Source organism: Thermobia domestica, chromosome 17 (genome assembly GCF_964235325.1).
Source record: "Thermobia domestica chromosome 17, izTheDome1.hap1.1, whole genome shotgun sequence".
In the NCBI taxonomy this organism is placed as follows: Eukaryota; Metazoa; Arthropoda; class Insecta; order Zygentoma; family Lepismatidae; genus Thermobia; species Thermobia domestica.
This window is the reverse complement of record NC_137470.1, coordinates 74,213,892-74,235,694: the sequence shown is the minus strand read 5'-3', so window position 1 is coordinate 74,235,694 and position 21,803 is coordinate 74,213,892. Positions and strand designations below refer to the sequence as shown.

Below are 21,803 nucleotides of genomic sequence, written 5' to 3'. Positions count from 1 at the left end.
AGTAATAATAATAATAATAATAATAATAATAATAATAAAAAAAGAAGTGTGTGATGCACAAACATTGTTTACACCAAGCTCACCTTATTACAGCAATAACTGTGACAAATCGCAGAATGCAGCACAATCTTCTTCCAAATAACTGTTTTTGTATCATGCATATCTAATAATATTTGATCATTGATTTGGATCTAAATTATATTATTACAGAGATGTAAATTTATGTTATAGTTGTAGAGGACAATATCACTAAATGTCTCGAGAAGTTGTTTCACGGCCTTAAGACGAACACATCAAGAGGCTGAATCCTATCAGTTGTTAGTGCCGAATGGTTTCTATTTTGAGGTACTCTTTTGTTCGCAAAAAGGTTGAAAGGTGATGAATGTGACCACTCCACAAATCTAATTTAAAAAAAAAAAAATGGACTTTGTATTAGACGCTCTGAGATAAACCTCTTGAAAACATGATCTCACAAGAGCTGATGTTAATTTTCCCGAATTTGATGCTTTCACAAGGACATTTTCAGATTAAAAGAGGTTGTTTTGGACTATAGGGCGAAATGTTCCATTCTTTTCCTGCAAAAATTAACAAGGGTGATAACAGAACACCATTTTCAGAATTAAAGGCCGTATGGGTGTAGTTGAGAGTCATAAATTTATTGACTGTGCCACACTTTCTACTGTTTGTGTCTCTGTAAACGCTATAGTGAGAGGTGCAGAGACTCACTTTAATCAAGCATCCCATTAAAATGAGTATAGAAAGGGGTTTCAAATTGGTCTGTAACCTCCTCGTAGTAATCTCAGCCAACTATAATTGTTCTTGGCTAACTGCAGAGAATTTCAAACAAGAAGACATCTTGTAATTGTTATCACTATATTGAATCCGCCGTCACTATATTGAATTTTGAATTTTGTAATTTTGACGTCAGATTCTGAATCAGGCGTCCTTAAAAAGGCACTGGCAGTGTGCTTTCTTCTAAATTAAATGGTTGTTTTCGGTCTATGCTTAGAGACCACCGCTAATGGTTCAAAGGGCGGTTTCTACCCTTAAACCAGCACCACTGCCGAAATAAAATAATAATAATAATAATAATAATAATAATAATAATAATAATACGTGTCGATTATTTTTCGATGTTCTGCAAGTGTGCAAAGTTTTATTCAAATCGGTGAGTGACACTTCCGTAAGTCTCCTTGTAAGAGGTACAGGTGATTTAAGTTTGTAAGTAATTAACGTAGTACTCGTAGTATTCCTAACGCTTCTTTTGAACAGCTTCACACACCTTGACCGAATTTTGCTTAAAACTCAAGGTCATTTCTGGCAAGGTTTAAAAACGACGTGGCCTGAATGACGTGGAAATAATTACTGAAGAAAATTTATTCAATAGAAATCAATAAACCAAAGGGATATCGTAATATATGCAGCCAGTTATGCGTGTGCGTTTGTCAGGGTGTTTGTGTAATGTGTATGTACAGTGTTTTACAGGGGGATTTTCTATATAAACAATTGAAAAGCACAGGAATCTAGGAGAACGATACCAAGCAGAGAGGATGGGTGACTGGCACTGCAAGTTAAGGCATTGAAAGTCAATGGGCGAGCGCTGTTCCTTGACTTGTCACTTAAAATATCTTGAGAAAACACACAAGGACTTGGAGTATAGAAGCTGTGTGAGGACTAGTAAATGTTCCCACATGTTACTGCGGCAATATATTGCATTCTTACTTCTGCACCTCTCATATAAAATTCATATGAACTATATATAGATATTCGAGCGCCCGTTATGGACATCTCAGTAAACCATTCTGGGTCCCTTGTTTTTTCCATCCCAGGTCAAACATCTAAAAGGGCTGAAACGTATGTCTAATTATTTTAAAAGCAAATTCCGAATATCAAATTTATGTCTGTAACCTTAGGGGATTATGAAGTGTGGACATCGTATTATAATAATTGCAATCCACATTCCTTCAGATCCACGTCGAATTTTCAAAATTCGTTCCTTGGCGGTACCTCACGTCCCAGATCCTTTTTGTTGTCCATTAGGGTGTAGCAAAAAACTCGAATTTTTAAATTTTATTTCTAATTGTGCGGAAAAGTTGCCTTTTGATTTAAAAACAGAAAAATAAAATTTTAGAGTAATCGAAGTATGCTTTCAGGTGCCGCAAAGACGACAAATTTTCACAAATATGACATGTCTTATTCCATTTCAGTCTCTTTCATTGTTCTTTTATTTGCACTGTAAAAACATTGATTGTACTTGTTATTTCTTATTATTGAAGAAACAATCTTTTTGTGGGGAGAAGGAATAAGGACTAATAATTCTATCTTCGAATACAGTAATTTTTCGTTTAAAAATTAGTTTTTCCCTCATTTTTGGCTTATGGTTTAATTTTTTAACTTCTTCATAAATTTAAATCGCTTCATCTCCCCCACCCCAGAAGTTTGTTTCATCAACAAATAGATATAACAAGCACAATAAAGGTTTTTATAGTGAAAAAAGCGAAAGAGGCTGAAATAGTACACGAAATTTTAAATTTATGAAACATTATCGTAATTGCGGCACCTTAAAGCATGTTCCGATTACCCTAAAATTTTATTTTGTCTTTTCCGCATCGAAGGTAATCTTTGCACACTATTAGAAATAAAATTTAAGAATTCGAATTTTTTTCGTTCCACCCTACTGTCCATATTTCTTGTTTCTAGCTTAAGTAGCTTGGCCTGGCAAGCAAAACTCTATTCTTCCCTGAAAAGTGTATTTCTGTTTTATTAAAGGGTTTTGGATCGTCTGGCAAATTTTTGTTTCCTTGTCGCCGACAGTGTTTTGTATTGCTGATCTACAGACATACATTCCGATTGTCGCCTTAGTCTGAATTTGTTGCATTTGTTCAGTCTAAGCCATGGAGCAGTTTACTATAGCCTGCCATGCTGCCCTCGAAACAATCCAGTTGCTCCAAGAGCGGTTCCCGGATCGCCTTATTTCGCGTAATTCTGATCAGCAATATCCCCCGAGGTCATGCGACTTAACTCCTTGAGACTCCTTTCTTTTTTTCGGAGGTACTCATATCATTGGCGTATGTCAATAAACCCCGTTCCATCCGTGAATTAAGGAGGAAATTCGAAGAGTCATCAGTGAAATCCAAGTGGAAACTTGTCAAACAGTCATAGCGAATTACACGAATAGAGTTGTTAGATACCAGCGCAGTAGAGGAGGTCATATATCCGACGTCATTCACCATACCTGAAATCAGATTGCGTGATGAACATGTTTATGAATTTTGTTAGACTTTTGAAAAAGTAAAGTTCGTAATTTGATGTAACAAAACCGGTGCGCTCTTTGAATAACCCTATACTTCTTCTAAACATTTGTTGTGACTTCACTTAAATTTTTCAGGCCTCCCTTTCATACCGAATATTGAAAACTCTTTAAAAAAGCTTAGTTACTTTGGTCATTACTTGAGATTTAAAAGTCTGACTATTATAAACGAGTAGTAATCATGAAATGTACGTTAATCTTTTGATAAGGACAAATAGTGACCTCCTTCCTTTTTATATCTTTACTTTCATAAGTAGAAAATTCTAGCGAAATTATTGAAAGAAACACACTCTTGCTTTCAAGACCCTTCTGTATGGTAAAACATTTTAATACACTTTTGTAAAAATATTATACCTTTTGCGGTATAACTATCATCCTTTGTAAGTTCATAGAATTGTAAATTTTGTGTGTCCATAGTTATCGGTAGCTTTTTTTATTTTATTTTATTTTATTTATTTATTTATTGTAAGCTTTGGTTTGACTTAAGTAACTCAGTATAGTGTGACCAAAAGGCTAATTCTACTCAATCTCACACGGGAAGTATGAATGAGCTCACATCGAAACCTACCGTAAAATTTCACTCAGAGGAAGGAAGTCCCACAGAAAGACCTAACACAAAAAAGCAGCTGCGTTTTGGAAGTGGAATTAACCAAAATGGCAGATTGAAATGTTTCGTATCCATGGCGACAAATGCACAATACGTTCAGTACATACTATACCTAAGGGGAAGTCGTACGGTAAGGTGAACCTTGACAGCAGCCATCTTGAAATCTACCATCTTGAATTCAGGTCAAGTTTTGTAAATAGGAATAGGGCAATATGATACATGATTTTGGGCTAGAATTTAAGCAGAAAAACAATGGTAGCAATAGTTTTCAGATACATGCATTTGGTAAAAAGTTACTCTCCAGCTCCAGTAAAAAGTATCGCTCCAGCACCCACAGAAATAATCAAACGCACCCACAGCATTTTTAGATAGAAACAAAATAAAGTAAATACTTCTCACTTGCCATTATCAAGAAAATAATAAACAATTAAAACATTGAGATGGAAGTTAAAATTTCAAACCTCTAAAACATAATTGTTTGTTTGCAAATGTGTTTGTGCAAAGGCAACCAAGCAACACACTCCGCTCTTCCTTGCCTGTCTCTGGCCTAGTAAAAGGCAGTTCACACAATAAAAAATGGAACTATATTGTGAATAGAATCGAGCGCAACCCTTTATGACAGTGTTCATAAAATATTTTTAACTAAAAGGAAATCAACAAAAATATATCGAAACTCCCCTGGAAACATATAACACGCTCCGCTATTGATATGCATCCACATAAATTTTGCAGAGTCGGTGCCGTTGCAGACAATACTTACGACAACTTTGCAAACAAAAGTAAAGAATAGTATCACAGGTGCAAGAACGACTTTTTTTTTTATTTTGATATTATGAGTTTTAAACATATGTAGTAGTTTATTTTTTCACATACATAAACAACAGTAATAGTAGATAAATTTCTGCGTACGGATCTCGAAGCGCCTTTAATCACATTTATGTATTTATTTATTTTATTTATTTTACACTCTCGCGGCAACCATTTCTTACATGCTATACGTCTGTTCTACTGCGAGACATAGTTTTCATTATGATCTATTCCAATTCGTTCCTTTTGATAGATAATTTCCACTATTTGCTTTATTTATGTGGAGTCTGCAGATATAAGAAATGTTAGAAAGATTTGATTGAATGTTTTGTTCGTAGATATGAATCCACATTGTTCTGACTGTCAGCGACGTAGAGGTCTCAGTTTTACGCTGAACTGCAGAATTTCATCCTGATCTAGAAAAATATCCTTTCCAACAGAGTTGGTAATTTTCGTAATTTTTTGGCCAAATTAAGTTTTTTTTTTCTTTTTTCTAATTATTTTAAAATATGAAGCAAATATTACAAGCGTGTTTGTCACTAACCTTTCCTGCTGTAAAAATCTTCCAAAATTTCGAGCATAAAGAAAATGTAGATATTTTCAAACAACGTCAGATTAAAGTGACACGTCACTAATTTTGCTCATACCTGTACAATGAATTAAAGATGTAGTATTTTATAAAGTTGGAAAATAGTATTTATAACAACAAAATGTATTTTTAGAATTATAGTAATAAATCACAAGGCAAACGTACCAAATACAATCATGTACAAAGCAATCAATATTTCTAGTGCAAAACATATTGCTGAAGAGTTAAATCACATGGAAAGTGCAGTAACTAATAGCCCTAATAGCAATAACATAATTCCAACAATATGTGTAAGCGATGTTGTTGACATAATAAGCAAACTTGGGCCTTTAGCATCGTTCGTTCGGATCATACAGCATTCCTAGCCACATAATTAAAGCACGTTCAAAAGGCGCTTATATTATAATGAAAGTAATATAATAATATATTACTTATTATATTAATTTCTTTATTATAATAAGTGGATAGTTTTGGGTGCCGAAAACGTGAAACAAGTGAACTTTAAAAGTTCATAGCGCCACTACTATGAGACCTATCGTAGTCGGGTCAAGACATTACTGGGAAACTGGTATGTGAACTATCCAAATATCCATGTTTAAGAATGTTCCAGTACTTGAACACCAATTTTCAGAGAGGTAGGTGGAGAGTGATCAAGTACTCGCAGACAGATTCTCTAAAAATGATTGTGTATGTACCGGAGATTCTGAAAGATGGATATTTAGATAGTTCACATACTAGTTCCTCAGTGTTGTCTTGACCCGACTACGATCGGTCCTATAGTAATGAAACTAGGGACTTTTAAAGTTCACGTTTTCACGTGTCCGGCACCCTATAGCTACAAAACTATGCACTTCCGACCACAGGCCCATACCAATTTTTTTTTTCTCTTATATTAATGTGAGGAATCTGTTCTCAAAAGATTGTTACAATTTTGTAACACACTGTTTGTTATTATTATATTAGAAAGTAATAATGGAAATACATTACTTATGTATCATAGTTGTACTTTTTTCTTTGTCTTGTTTTTCCATGAATACGGGAACGTCTGTATAGCTAATTACATATTAGGGAAAGTTTCAAGAAATTATCTGGAAAACCAGGAAGAGTCAGGGAATTCTTTTCTATAAATTTTGTCACCACTCTGCAAACTAGACTAGACAGAAAATGCAAATATTTAAATGAATAATTTAGTGAAACTGTATTTAAATTAAATATATCCAACTTTAGGGTATTTCTGTATTAAATTTAAACTAAGAAAGTTACGTAAATCACACTGGATTAGCTCACAACTTCTCTCTAAAAACTTCTTTACCTCAATTCCAGTGGCAGTTCAGACATTGCTTCAATTACGTTTATCTTTTTCCATAGTCAGTTCCGATTTCTTCATTCAACCACACAACGTTTCATATTTGTCGATCTTATTCATAATCTTTTTCAGATCCGTAGCCGTTGTGTCGTCTCTGTTGATCCTTAGCCTTTGATTCTTCTGCATTTATCCTGGCCGTCAATCAATTTGACAGTGTGACTAGTGTGCTGTAGTACAGAGGCTAACTTTACGCGTATATAAACTTGTCATGTATCGATTAAATGGGGAACCCCAAGGAATTATTCCTCAGTTAACTACTGTCTTGCTCTTAGAGCCATTTTGGAGATTATTTTGTATTATCATTTTATTCCAATTTAAAACAGAACTTCCTTTGTGTGGGGGGCGAGGGGGGAAGAGAGAAACTTGAGTAATAATGCTTAATACTATTAACCTTTGTTTCTAGATGGTTACGTGGTGAAAACTACATTGTAGCACTGATTATTACCACGTGCCGTAAGAGGTAACTCTTACCTAACAAGTAAGAGAAACCACATACGGAAACAAAATTAAAATTATTAAATCTAATACATAAAATTGAACGTGACTATGTTTGTGACTTAATAACTCTTGAACCACCCGACTGACTCAATCAACTTTTCAACATAGATTAGATTCAAGCTGGGATTTTTTTTTTTTTTTTTTTTTTATCACTTCACTTTGACGGTAGAACTTAGGGTTGGGGGAGGGAAGGGATATATTTAGTCGCGGCCACCGATAAACGTCCCTTACCCATACCCTTCGCAAGAAACAGCCCCTTCCGTAAGCATGACCACAAGTGATCATAAAAGTGTTTTCTGCACGTTCTGAGGGACGAGGTTGTCACATTTTTTCTTAAAAATATCTGGACACCATATGTTCTTTGGTCTAGAGAAAGCCATTGAGAAAACCGTAGGAGAAACGTATTGACTCGTGAATTGTGTAATAAAAAGTGACCTAAGAAAGATGTTAAATGATCGAGTTCCAGCAACGTAATTCAAATAGGGTGAAAATACCAAAACTGAACACGAATTATTTATGAGTTTTTAAAAAGATATACTTATATACACTATTATATTTAAAAAATTAAAAAAGATTATATCTAAAGTGACATACTCATTAATACCTTACTCAAACTATTATAGATAGAAACATGGATTTGTACAGAATATGCCTTTGTCAAAAAGCAAGGGCTAATAAAAGATTTTTAAAAATATATATCCTATAGGAGAGTGAAAGAGAATTCAAATTTTTTTTTACTACGAATAGAATATATCATAAATCCTTGAAGTTAAGAAGATGAAACTAGGGGATAAATTCTTCATAAAATTAACCGAAAACACGTTTCATCCATTTCGAAAACTTCGCTTCTACAGGAGAAAAAAGGGGGTTTGTATTAATATTCAGACTTCCGATTACACTGTGCAACAAATTTGAACTTTTTTTCTGTCCTTCAAATGTAATCATGTGATTTTAACTAAATGACAGGTGCTGACTTCATTGGTGGAAACCAAAATGTTCCATCACGTCAGTTTTTGTTAGACAGACCACAACACATTATACGAATTATATATACATATTTTATATATATATTTACTATCTAATGTATGCTAGGAGGGCGTATTATACTAATATTAAATTTTGTTCACTTATCCTTTAAAATACTTTCTTTGGTCGCTTACGCTTGTAGACATCTTCTGAAGTCTCTCTGATGGTAGACCAGCAATACTGAGCAAGCATACTTTCAGTCCATTTTTCACTGTAACGCTTTTCAAATGTGGCAATGTCCTAATGAAACCGTTCTCCGTGTTCATCACTTACTGGGCCGAGGTTTTGAGAAAAAAGTCAAGATATAAGTGCAAAAAGTGTAATTTTAATGACTTGTTGTATCCCATGAGTTGAAAACTGCGCACAATGTCACTAACAATAGCATTTCGAAAAAACAAAACCTGAACATACTGAATTAAATGGCAATCAAGCTAGTTTCTTAATTTCAGAACATTTAGTTTTAAAGTCTTCATCCTGCATGACTTTTAATTTGTAGACCAACAAGTACTCCTTATTTAATTTTTTACCTCACTTAAATTTGGGAATTTCTTCTTAAGTGCGTGAAAGAAGTAAATTCTCTAACAATGCTTTAACATAAATCTTCATTAACCCGAGCTTGATATGTAACGGTAGCAAAAATAGGTCTTGAGGGTTCACAATTGATTTATGAGATATGTTCGTGGTGTCAGAAATGAAATCTTGTCCTTGAGGCCAGTATTTACGGACGTAGTTGTTTGCTTTATTACGGGTATCCCATTCACATAAAAAAAACAACAATACTTGGTGTATCCTTGTTGCATTCCTGAGAGAATACCAATAACTTCCAAGTCCCCACACACGTGATACTTGATTTTTTTTAAAAGGAAGTCCAATATTACACTCATAACTTCATACGTTTCCTTTGTATGAGCTACATATGCTACAGGAACAGATAGAAACAGGAACATTTCCAATATGGAGAAGCACTGTCTTCATAGTTTCGAGCTGTCAATAAACAAGCGACACTCGATGGTATTATGTTCAGTCCCAAAGACTAAAATAAGCCATCTACATCTTTACAATAAACAATACCTCCATTTTGAACAAAATAGTCCTCAAAATAACTTTGTCGTTTTCTAAACAAACTTATTTTAACATATTGTGCAAAGAAAGTCAATCACTCCTAACGAAATACCACTCAGCAAGTAACAATACAATAGATCCAAATATTACTCAGATGCTAGAACATATGGCAGCACAGTTAGGCAACACAAATCTGAACTCGCTTATTACTAGATGTTAATGGGTTACTGCCTGAAATGAAGATAAAGAGTGAGGAGAAATATAAGAAATTAGTGTTCCCTTTTATAACGGAGAAAAAGACTTCTACGCAGTAGGAGAAAACTGGGGGTTGAGCAGAACTCCTCTTTAAACAGCGTATTCCTTTTGTAAAGAAGAAAAATTGTCGCTTGGATGATGTTTAAATAAACCTATATTGTAAAGTATATTACATATGCAACAATTTTTATCTTAAGCACATTTCTGCCCTTTCCGCTGCTCTAGTAGGTAGCATACGCGCCATCGGTGCACGGAGTCTCGGGTTCGATCCCCGTAGAACATTGAACGACACAGTGGTTCGGATTCCACCTTAAATTGTAGGCTCACGTCCAGAGCCATATCTAGAAGGTAAAAACTGGAGACAACCAGAACTCAGACTATGATAGGTGTATCATGAGTTCACTATAACTTTCAAAAATATATAAATAATAGCTTAAATTATTTTTGACACTCAAAGAACTGGGAGCTTATCCCCCCCCCCGCCCTGGGCTAGATCTGCCACTGCCCACGTCTTATATAGCCTCGCTGCTAAAAAGGTACGTTACATTAAAAAAAAAAAAAAAAAAAAAAAAGAACAAACATTAGCCTAATCATATTTCATCACCACCCGTAAAAATATGGTATTTCAGTACAAAATTTCAAACTAGTTTTTTTTTTTTTTTTTTTATTTATTATTATTACAAATTTGGTATGTGATGCAGACTACATATTTGATTTTCCCATGCAAAAATACATAAGAAAAACATAGTTCCATGTAAAGGCAGATTTCGTGTTGCGCCGTGTTATTTGTTCAGAAAATGCCGAAGGTGAGGATTCGCTTAAGAAGGCGTAAAATTCAGCACATATACTTTTCATAAAAATTACAGACCGCGACCTTCGTTTCTTTTCTTTTTCTTTTTTCTTTTTCTTTTTCTTTTTTTTTTTTAATTCCGTTCCTGAGAAGGGGAAATGGGGTCAATTTCTATAATATTATAATTTTAGTTTTATTAAAGAAATATCCCAGGTAATTAGAAACAAACATTAGTGCAAAATGTCAGGAAAATTGCAAATTTGATTAGCACTCGGTTGATAAATCTGTCAGTACCGAATCTTAAAATAAAATTGAAAACAGGCTGTTGAGAATGATATGTGTAAATACTTTACCTTTGTATCGAAATCAATGTAATTCAATTGAGTGCAAATATCTTACATGAAAACGTATCGCAAGGTTAGTGACGTGGGCTGGGTCTGTGGTTTCATCATTGAAACCAAATAAACCGATGATATTAAATAAATGTTTAGAATTATTTCATATTATTCCGATATGTGATCTCCTTTATTCAAGTAAGGTCACTGGTTTTGGGACGCGCAAAAACTATTTAACTCAGCCTTGACTAGTATTGTCTTGTTAAGTTTGAAGAAGTGTCGTCTTGTCTCGATTCTCAAATGATTCTTTACCTCTCGTTTCGAAAATTTTCTCGTTTTTTAAGTAATTTTATATCCTTGAATTTTGAAAGTAATGTACGTCAATTTTTGCACTTAGTAATAAGAAAATTAAAAGCTTTATTGGGGATAAGTGTTGAATAATTAGCATTAATTAAAAAAAGATACATATCGCCCGGATTTCTTAACCAATGTTCATATTGAAACCAGATCGTAGCTAGTAGCAGCTAGGGGTTGAGCCCTCTGAAACTTTCATGCTTTGTTTCCTCTGCTTTGCTCCACTTCCAAGTATAAGATTCTTCTTTTTGTTAGTTGGTCTTCTCTGGCCAGAAGGACCAGGCTGCTTATCATCTGGTACCGCCGAAAGAAATTAGACATTTCCAGTCATTGAGAAAATACGTAGACACCACCAGCATACTACAATCTCTTCGAACGAAATGTCGAGGGAAAGTAGAGAACTCAAACTTACGAACTGACAACTGTTGAAAAACATTGGTGGTCATAAACAATAAATTGAAGTGTTCTATCAGGAACGAAATTTATTGAGAAAGCTAGGATTTTCACTTCTTTCTCTTCATTTCTTTAATTTTCAAAACAATACAAAAAAAGGTTTTAACTTTTAGCCCTTTTGTGTGTGTCGCTATTCAATCGTGGATAAAGACATAAGTCATACTGTCTTTGTTTTCTTTCTTTATATATAAACTTCAAAAAATTCATGCTTAAATTTACAAATATATGATTCGTTTTATTATAGTTTGCAAAAATCGGAAAACTATAAAGAGAAAAAAGGAAAATCACCGTACTACCTGCCTTAAGTTGTAAACTATAGCGCTTAAAGTTAGGCTCTTGCAGAAATTGAGAATAAATATTTACCTTTTAAGTGCATAAATTTTTCCCCTTTCCATACTTTTTTTCCTTTAAAAAAATGTCACCCTGAAGAAAATAGAATCCGTTTTAAAAAATGAGTTTCTCCGTTAGCTCATTTTCCCTACAGATCTTTTATGGGCAATAAATAAAGATATCACTTTATCGAAAACTTTCGAATACTAACTTAATGCAAGTTGTATCTAGGTTGAACTAAAAAAAAAGTTTTTACTTCTGCTATTCCCATATGACAATCTGGAATGGAAACCTTCAAACAGAGAGAAACAAGTTCATTCAGTTTAGAAATCTGGCGGCATTGACTCCTTCGCGACCTCCAGTGCAGTTTGCGGTTGCTAAGCCACAGGGGGTAGAGAAAATCTTTCCTCTTTCAAGAAAAATAGTCGCTTATTTATGGCCCCGAGGTTATATAAAATGAAAGTGACTATCTCTGTGACTTAGTAACTCTTGAACCACCCAACCAATCTTTATCAAATTTTCAATTTAGATGAGGTTCGGGCCTGGATTTTTTTTTTTTTTTTCATTTTACTTGAAAGATGCAACTTAGGGGAGGGGGAGATATTTAAAAATGATCGAAAAATGACCGATATTAGTGTCGAATCTATAGTTTTCTGGATCGCTGAGATGAACGGTGACACTCCGATGCAGTTCAAATCCAAATTCAGCCCTCATTATTATTTTATGTACAAAATAATACATTTTCTCCCCGTATGAAGAACGGGTATTCTGCTAGTAACTTCTATAGAAAATAGTCTCTAAGTATCATCTTAATTAGATATACGCCAAAAAAATCTTATTTCAAAATAATATTTTTGTTCATGATCCTCAAAGGTTAATAAATCTTGATTAACTACGTTGTTCTTAAATAAAATAAAATTTGCAGCATACTTTCGTCTAGGATTTTTAAAAAAGTTATTATATTTTTTTCTCTGTTTTCAGGCACCCCGTTTTCAAGATCCACTATTTGATGGGAGCATTAGTTTACCTGAAATCGTTTTCCCTTGTATTTCATGGAATGAACTACCACTTCATTGAGATCATGGGACAGCATGTGGAAGCTTGGGCTGTTCTTTACTACATTACACATCTGTAAGTTTCTGGAGTATTTTTACTGTTACTAAGTGCAGACAATAGAAGTCGACAATTTGTAAACTTAACATCCTTTGATTGCTTTTTAGACATGTGCATACTCTCGTTTGAAAAAGCAGAACACCCACTGTTCTTTTTTAAGTTTTTGCTCTAATCCATAGTTACCCTGTGTTCATTCATTTAGTAGTGAGGAAAGTCCCAAGAAGAGAAATATTTTAGGTCTTTATTACAGTTTTACTTAAGGATGGAGATATATATATATATATATATATATATATATATATATATATATACTGAGTGTTCACTGAATTGCGACGACCTATCTAATAATTTGTTGTTCCACCATTTGCTCAGAGGATGGTTTGAACACGGTGTAGCAGGGATTCTGGTAGTTGCTGATATGTGGACTTGATACTATATTTTGCTGGTGGCACCCCAATAACCTCATAGATGTCGACGCAAGTCATGATGCGAAGAGCTTGTTCCACAACTCCCATAGATGTTCTATAGGATTAAGATCCGGTGAGTTAGGGGCCAATTCATATGCATCAGCTCCGTGGAATGCTCCTTAATCCAAGCAAGTGCAGTCAGTCCTGGCTTGGAGCACCGTGCATTGTCGTCCTGGAAAATGCCATTTTTGTGTGGGTAGAAGGTTGCATTGTAGGGTGTATGTGCTCTTGTAACACCTGCAGGTACACAACGGATGTCTCACTGTGATCCATGCACAACAACGGTCCCAGTCCATGCCAACGCAAGCATCCCCAAACCATACAGCCGCCCCCACTTGCCTGTACAATACGCACCATACACGAGGGGTCCATAGCTTCATGCTGTTGGCGCCACATATACGCACGCCCGTCCGAGAGAAGCAGCACAAACTGTGTTTAATCAGACCAACGCACCCATTCCTGTGCCCAAGCGCGACGAAGTATACACTGACGAGTCGTAAGGAGTGGGTGATGTGTGTGTCGTCTGCTGTGGAGCTTCATGCGTGCCAGTGTACGCCGCAAAAAAAAATTGCGTGGGATATGGGTGTTGTGCATCCACCATTGTATTGGTCGCGTAATTCCCGCCCCTGATGGTTCGTTTGGCTGTCAGGAGATGTTTGACGCGACGCTCGCCTCATGTTTTGAATTTCCGTATACTCCTGCTGTTCCCTCTCTTGGAGACCGTTACCCCATTTCGTCCCCACTCTTTGTATACCTTCGCTACAATAGAATGGGGGGCATCCGACAAGTATCGCTGTCTGGGTTATTGATCTATTACTCGGGTACCCAAATGCGGATAAATCATGCCCACCTCCGATTATTACAGTGTGCTGTCTACCAACTTGTAGCTTCTAGTGTGTTCTTTCTCTGAAATTCTACTAGTCTGGGTGGTCAATGTAATTAGCTCAGCTGCTGGCCACGGTTTCTTTTGTGGAGGGGTGGTCGCAATTCAGTGAGCACTCAGTGTAGATCTTCTGGAAGAAATATACTGTTGTTATTCAGTTTAACTTCAGCATGACTGTATGTATCGATAAAGTATTGATCCATCAATATTAATATAATCTTCACATTCAAAACTTAATTTAACAAATAGTTCAGTAACATGTGAAAATATAATTGATAATCCTTGAAGTGAAAAATCTTAGAAAACGTTTAAATTATGCAATTTTCATTTGCATTCCTGCAAACAATCTCGTGAAGGTGGAGTTGCTGTAGATTTAGAAAGGGGGGAGGAAGGTAATTGGTAAATGAGAGCAAGAACACTTTAAAAAGTAAATGCAAACTTATCCTCCGTGTATTCTTTCACATCATTTTCTGATGCTCCTTTGTTTTTGACAGAATGTTTCTACATCTTGATTTACAGATGGAATCAGTTTCGATTGTGAACGCAAATTTTAGCGAATATACAAGAATAAACAATACTTTGAAAATGTTTATTAATACATTAATGGCTATGATTACATTTCTTGCCTTCCGTAGAAACGGGAACATTTTATATTGTTATTTCAGGCAGGAGAGGGAGAAAGCTTTTCTTCTTCTTCTTTATTGTGTTCGTGTTTTGTATTTTCAGTATAAACAAGAAACTCAAAAATCTAGATTATTTTTCTAAAGTTTGTTTATAGTCACTGAACAATAGGCAAGTTTTTCACTACTGCTTTTATTTAGTAGTAGTAGTAGATGATAATGGTGATGATGATGATGGTGATAATCGCACGGGCTCATATCAGGTGAATACGGGGATGTTATAATATCTCCAACTGTTACCGACGCTGGAGCTCCATCAAAGTGATAGCCGTGTAACACTATGCACTGTTATGAAGGATGATGTTATTCCTTGTCCGAACATGTACTCGCTGTCTCCAGAGTGCAGGATGAAGGTTTATCGCAAGAAGATGCAACAGCAGGTTGTAATCTGTGGCTTGTGTGTCTTTAAGGAAAAACATGATGCAATATTACCCCATGGATATCATAATCCATACCTAACATCACTTTCACACCATCACCATGTGCAGGGTGGATGTTCTTTGGGCGAGGGAACTCAGGACAAATCTATCCTTTGGATTGCCGCTGCACTGTGATTCATACGACCAAATGCAGATTTCAACCATCTTGACATTCCTCTCAGGGAAAATTTCAACCTCCCTCTGGAAGCAGATCATCAATTCTTCTGCAAGTGTATGGCCATGCCGTTGTTGCGCCTCAGTGATTTGATTCGATATCGAACGCGCTTCAGTTTTTGCGGACCCCAAGAATGTTGTGCAGTATGTGTAGGACTGTTCTATAGCACACGCCTACCTCCCCGGCTAAGTCACGCGCTGTCCATAGGCGATCTGCATTCAGCAAAAAGATAAGGAGCTGAATTGTGCTGTTGTCTGTTGGGGGTCGTCTAGAACGGGGGCGACCTTTAGCAGTATCACTGCCTCCACGATACACTTTTACCCATCACGCCACCGTATGTTGCGGTGATGTTACATCACCTCACGCTTCACGAAGTCCCTGAAAACATTGTTGTGCACAGCGCCCATGTGCCACTTCAATCTTGATCGAAGTACGTTGTAGGTCTTTCCGAAACGTAGTTAGGGCGCTTCCACTTTTATTTTCTTCTTCACGGCTTTTAACTGAATAACACAGTCGTCACCATTCCCCACACTTCCTCATCTCACACTCCCTTCTCAGCTACGGAACTCTTGTGGTACTGAGACACCTCTTTCTGAATTAAGAACAGTGTTGTTATTACTTTTTATCCAAACAAAACTAAACCACTTCGCGTGACAGCCCTCTGTGGGCCTGAATGGCTGAACTACGTGATCAGTGAGTTGCTTCACCCTGTCTCCAATAGACGTATCAGGAGCTTTCTAGACCTAGTGGCTATCACATCTTTATTCACGTGACTCCCTAGTTTTGCCTCACGACGTTGAGTGGACGCGGAAAATTGGGAAGCACCGGTCGGGAATCGAACGTGGGACCATGTGGACACGAGTCCAACGCTCTAACCAGTAGGCTACGGTGTCCCCATCTTTCATCCAATCTATGTATATTCTCATTGATCGTTTATTTATATGTTTAGAAGTTAGATGGCTGGGCATACGTCAGGAAGAGGGATGTGAACTGTTTAATTGAGATTTCAGCGACGACCGCGAAACTGCGCAATACACCTTCAGGCCCAACATATAAATTACATTCAGGTGGAGAATAAATATAGAGTAAAATAATGTGAAAATATGTAATCATAATAAGTGCAGTGTGTTTTGGTGAAAATAATTAAAGTATTTCGTAAATCTTATTTTTACGTATCGTTTCGAAAATTGCGTATAATAACAATACTACGGTAAAAATGTTAAAATAAGTCATTCTTGGTCATTTGTTGTTTATTTTAATTTAAACCGATGCTAACCCAATGTAATATTATTCTTATTACTACTTGTATATTGTATCCGTAGACGAAAGCCCATCTTGCTGAAAAGTCCTCCTCCCTGTTTTTCCTTCCACTTGGACCATTACAGAAGGGCGTGAAATTTAAAACTATTACTTCCACTCATAATCTTTGTTACAAATAAACTTGTTCTAGAGTAAAGCGAATGATAATTTACTTTGTGTTGCAAATGTAATGTTCCCAGTGACTGATAATCTTTCTCATACAAACAGGTTAAAAGGATCTGTTCTTTTTATCACAATTGTCTTGGTTGGAACTGGTTGGACATTTATAAAGCACATATTGTCTGAGAAAGATAAAAAGATTTTCATGATCGTCATCCCATTGCAGGTATGTTGTACTGTTTTTTAAACACCTTTAAAGCATAATCTAATCCTGTAACAACTATCAATCTGTTGGCAAGTAGACAAGAGTAATCTTCATATTCGTTATCTTATAAACATATTGGAACGGAAACAGTATGTTTGATTTTGATATTATTATTATTAGTAGTAGTTATTATTATTATTATTATTATTATTATTATTATTATTATTATTATTATTATTATTTATGTCTGTCCATCCGTCTGTTCCACGATAACTCCTGTAAAACTTACCCGATTTTGGTGAAACCTGGTATGTGCCTTCCTTTCACTTGCAGAAATAACCATTTCCTGTTTCCGTCAAGGAATTCGTCAAACACAAGGGGATTAAAAAGGGTAAAATCCATTTCATGTAGCAATTTTACACATATATATGCTAGACGATTTCCCAATACAAACCACAGAGGCGCTGTGGCTCAGTAGTAGAACGTTCACCTCTGGTTCTTGGTTCTTTACCAGCTCGCGTCAAGTGAACTTTGTGGTGGACAAACACCGTGTGTGTGTGTGTGTTTTCTCGGGGTTCTCCCGTTTCCTCACACTTTCTTCATTCCACCATTTCATTCATTTCTCATCATTATAATCTCCTTTACACTAGCCGTTCAAGAATTTTGTGGGTCCTGATTCAAGATCCAGTATATTTCAATCAAAAATTTTCTTGTAGGCCTTATCTTGTTGAACTACATACAGTGTAGTCAAACCCAAACTATCACTTAGCTCAGTATGATGTGCTTATCTCAAAAAAAAAAAAAAAAAAAAAAAAAAAAAAAAAAAAAAAAAAAACCAACTCAATGGCCGTTCAAATATTTTGTGGCCCCTTAATCCAAAAACTAATTTATTGGCCAAGATCACAATCTTTTGATCCATTTTCATGTTTCCTAAAATTCTTGTCTCACAATATAATGTACAGTTTCTTTAAGTCCTCTTCGCAATCCCCATTGCTTGGGAATAATGTTTAGTCAAGAATGAGATGTAAATTCAGTCTCCCCATGTGGAATGGATTAGTTTTCCCCTCCTCTTCCCGCAGTTTAAAAAAAGATGTACCACGATAATTTCCGTTAACTGTTTCATTGTAGTGTAATAAATCGCACATTTTCTTTAAGGCTTCACAGTTTTTCACTTTGCATGAAGCTGAAATCAATGAAGGATATAGTAGTAGTATAACCCGCTTCCGATTTTTTTTTTTTTTTTTTTTTTTTTAGAGTTCCACGATAACTTATGTAAAACTCATCCGATTTTGATACAATATCATGTATATTTTCTTTGATTCTTTTCCGCAATCCCCTGTGTTTAGGATTAAAATAAGTTAAAAATGAGCGGTGTGTTTAGTCCCCTAGTGTGGTATATATTAATAGATGCAATACCGAACTTATAAAGTGAGTACTTTAATATAATCTTTAGCCGTCTTCCGTGCAACAAGTTCATTTCCGCCTCTTGTTATTCGTTTTCAGTGCAAAATTCTCTCGTACAGAAAAATTCAACCCTTCAAAATATACACGAATAAAACTAAATAGAATAACGCAAAGTACGACATGTAATGTATCACTAACTGTCTATTACTGTCTAAAATAAGAACGATGGTAAGGTTATACTCATCAAACATAAAATTATTTTTTTAAAAAATAATAACAGTATACAGTAAACATAATTATTTGTGAATTAAGTTTTCCGTATGATTAAAACTGGTAAGTTAATGTGTACTTGGCTCTCGCCAATGTTAAACATGGAACGACTCACAAAGAAGGCAAACTTCAGATCTTTCCAATTGATGAACTTCTTACTGGAAATTGTTTAACCAATTTCCAAACTTGCATAGTCGAACCCTGAAGTTCTCGATTTGAGAATTAGATCGAGTGAACGCAAGCTTCATGAGGTTCACAGTCCTGAGATCAAGTGAATGCGAAAAGTAGGCCAGTGTGCTGTTGAAAAGCATTAATAAAGTCGAGTGTGAGGTCAAATGAATGAGTTTCACTAAGTTACAATGTCTCCAAGTGAAGTGTAGTTGGAGCAAAACGAATATCTATGTATCCGATCTATTTGTAAGACAAAATTTTAGTCGTGCTTTTTGAAATCTCTAAATCTGTCGCTTCATGTTAGTACTCTTTAAGTTCTTACCACTCGTTTATTATTATGCCCAATCAGAAGCAAAACATATATATGGTACCGTTATTTCCAGGTCCTGGCTAATGTTGCGGAAATTATTATTGAAGAATCAGAGGAAGGTGATACAGAACACAGGACGTGGCGTGATTTGTTCATTTTAGTGGATTTGCTGTGTTGTGGAGCGATACTTTTTCCTGTTGTTTGGTAAGTTACCTTTATTTGTCTTGCTGCAGAAGTACAGAGGTTGATCCATTGATATACTATTGAAGTCAGTCTGCAATTATACCACGCATACGCGTTTCATTATTATTCGATTGCCATGAGGCAAGCAATAGTATTTCGTTAGTCAGGCAGTAGAACAGTGTGTCCGAGTGTAGTCTGATGCCGCAGAAACTGAACAGATTTTGGGAGTTCATTGTGGCCCTTTCCATTCGCGGCGTCGCGCCTCGTAGAAATGTGTCAAGTGCGTAATTTTCGTATAGGTCTTGCTACTGTTAATCGTATTATACGGAAATATGCGATACAGAGCCCTGAGTCCACCTCGCCGACGTGAACAGCTAGAACCGTTTCCAAGAAGGGTTCTTGATTGTGGTCGATTTCTCGTACAGGGGCAAACTGCGTCGTCGAAAGATGGAGCAAAACATCAAAATCAATGTTGCGCGCTACCAGACTCATGTCCTGACTGAAATGTACTAACATGAAATCCCAGCATTGGACGGACAAGACGTAAACCAGGTTGAACTATACCAAGACAAGGCAACCAGCCACACTGTAAAAATATCGCTGGAATTCTGTCGCCGTATGGAACAGGAAACTGGAATTTCGGCAGTTCCCTTCCCTGACATCCCTGTGAAGATTTCGGATGCCAGCCCAGTGGACTATCGCACTTTTGAACTTCTCAAGCGGCGCTTGTCCCATCGTCGAGTCCGCACTGTCTTCGGTATGCGGAAAGCCTGTAAAGAGAAATGAGGTGCAGCATCCATAGTCCAGCTGCAGCGCAGTCTCCACACTCGAAACTCCGATGCTGGGCAATAGTCAGTAGAGGTGGTGTACAGATCAGCATAACTGGTGGTGGACGCACGGCATTTCCTAGGTAAGTGGCACAGGTAAATTTGGCTCAATATAAGTAAATCAGCCTGTAGTATGCGAGGTCACAAGACATCGGCATTGTCTGCTGGAGGACGATAATGAAATGTGTCGATTAACCATGTCCCACTCATGTTCAATAGTCGACATATCAGGGCTACACGTAGCTGAGCAGTGTCTCACTGAAATATAAGCGGGTGTCCGAAGTTTTCTGGGAAAAGAGTGTGACTTCGGATCTCTGATTATTTTTTTTTGTTTGTTTGTTTGTTTGTTTGTTTGTTTTGATCTAGCAGTCAATATTGAGGTTCCTTCCAATGTGTAGCAGCCAATCACGTCTCGTATCGAATGTCACTCCACACCATCACACTTCGGCTGGTATGAAGCTCGACAGCGAATTGCACTCACAACGATAGCGTATCGCGCGTATGCAGTCATCACTGTAGGAAAAGTTGGTCAGGGTGGCGAGAAATCGGGAAAAGTGACGGAATTCTGCTAAGAGTCGGCGAATTTCGATTTGCTGAGATTTTATAAACATTTGAAATGAAAATTTTAAGACTTTCAGATGTGACTGAGTGCATATTTTTTTAATTGGTAACTTCAAACTTAAAAATTTACCTGTGTTTTTCACTAACGATGTGTAACAATCTTATATTCTGTAGTTCTGCATATTATATTTTGCTTTCACTTGTATATATCTCTAAGTAGTAAGGTTGTCTCTGTAAGTGAAGATTTCTTGTTAAGCTTTTCTCCTTTATTCTGCAAGGTCGATACGGCATCTTCAAGAGGCATCTCACATTGATGGGAAAGCTGCTATGAACCTAAGGAAACTGAAACTCTTCCGCCACTTCTACATAATGATAGTATGTTACATCTATTTTACAAGGATAATTGTGTATTTGCTTAAGGTAAGTTATATTTTGTACAGATATTAGTTATTATCTTTGTTGCTGTTGATCTACACAGGACTTTGTTACCTTTAACATTTTTCTCTGAGTTTCGTTTTTTTTATTTTTTATTTATTTTTTTTCTTTATATATATATATAGTCTTCGTCTGAAATAAATTCTTTACAAGTGTCTCGAAGAATAGGCTTATTCGAACTTCAGATGTAATAGCATTTAACCTATAATATTATTAAACCCATAATCTTGATCATGTAGCGGGTTTTGAACTCGCAACCCGTTAATTTAACAGGTCAGTATTTTATCACTGTGTTGCCACTACTTCTAGCTTTTCTTTCGCTTTTGATGCAAGACAATAGAAACAGCTGGTAAACTCTTAAAGGAGACATTTTAAAGAATTGAGAAGATGTACAGTCCGCAGCAAAAAACCTGCAACATGAGCGTAAGTTTATTGTGAAACGACGAAATCTTTTGCTCCAAAATAAATGTGCAGCGGAGGACGCAAAGGTTTCTTCTGG

At 36.1% G+C, this 21,803-nt stretch overlaps 1 protein-coding gene across 1 annotated transcript in view; it reads left to right on the top strand.

Moving 5' to 3' along the window:
• The window catches only part of LOC145673736 (protein GPR107), an 81,805-nt gene that overhangs the window by 46,395 nt on the left and 13,607 nt on the right, over positions 1-21,803 (top strand). Inside the window, exons 8-11 of the mRNA XM_081743474.1 lie at positions 12,764-12,913; positions 17,047-17,164; positions 19,372-19,502; positions 21,148-21,289. Of these exons, the coding sequence (XP_081599600.1) occupies positions 12,764-12,913; positions 17,047-17,164; positions 19,372-19,502; positions 21,148-21,289 (541 nt within the window). The remainder of the gene's footprint in view (positions 1-12,763; positions 12,914-17,046; positions 17,165-19,371; positions 19,503-21,147; positions 21,290-21,803) is intronic.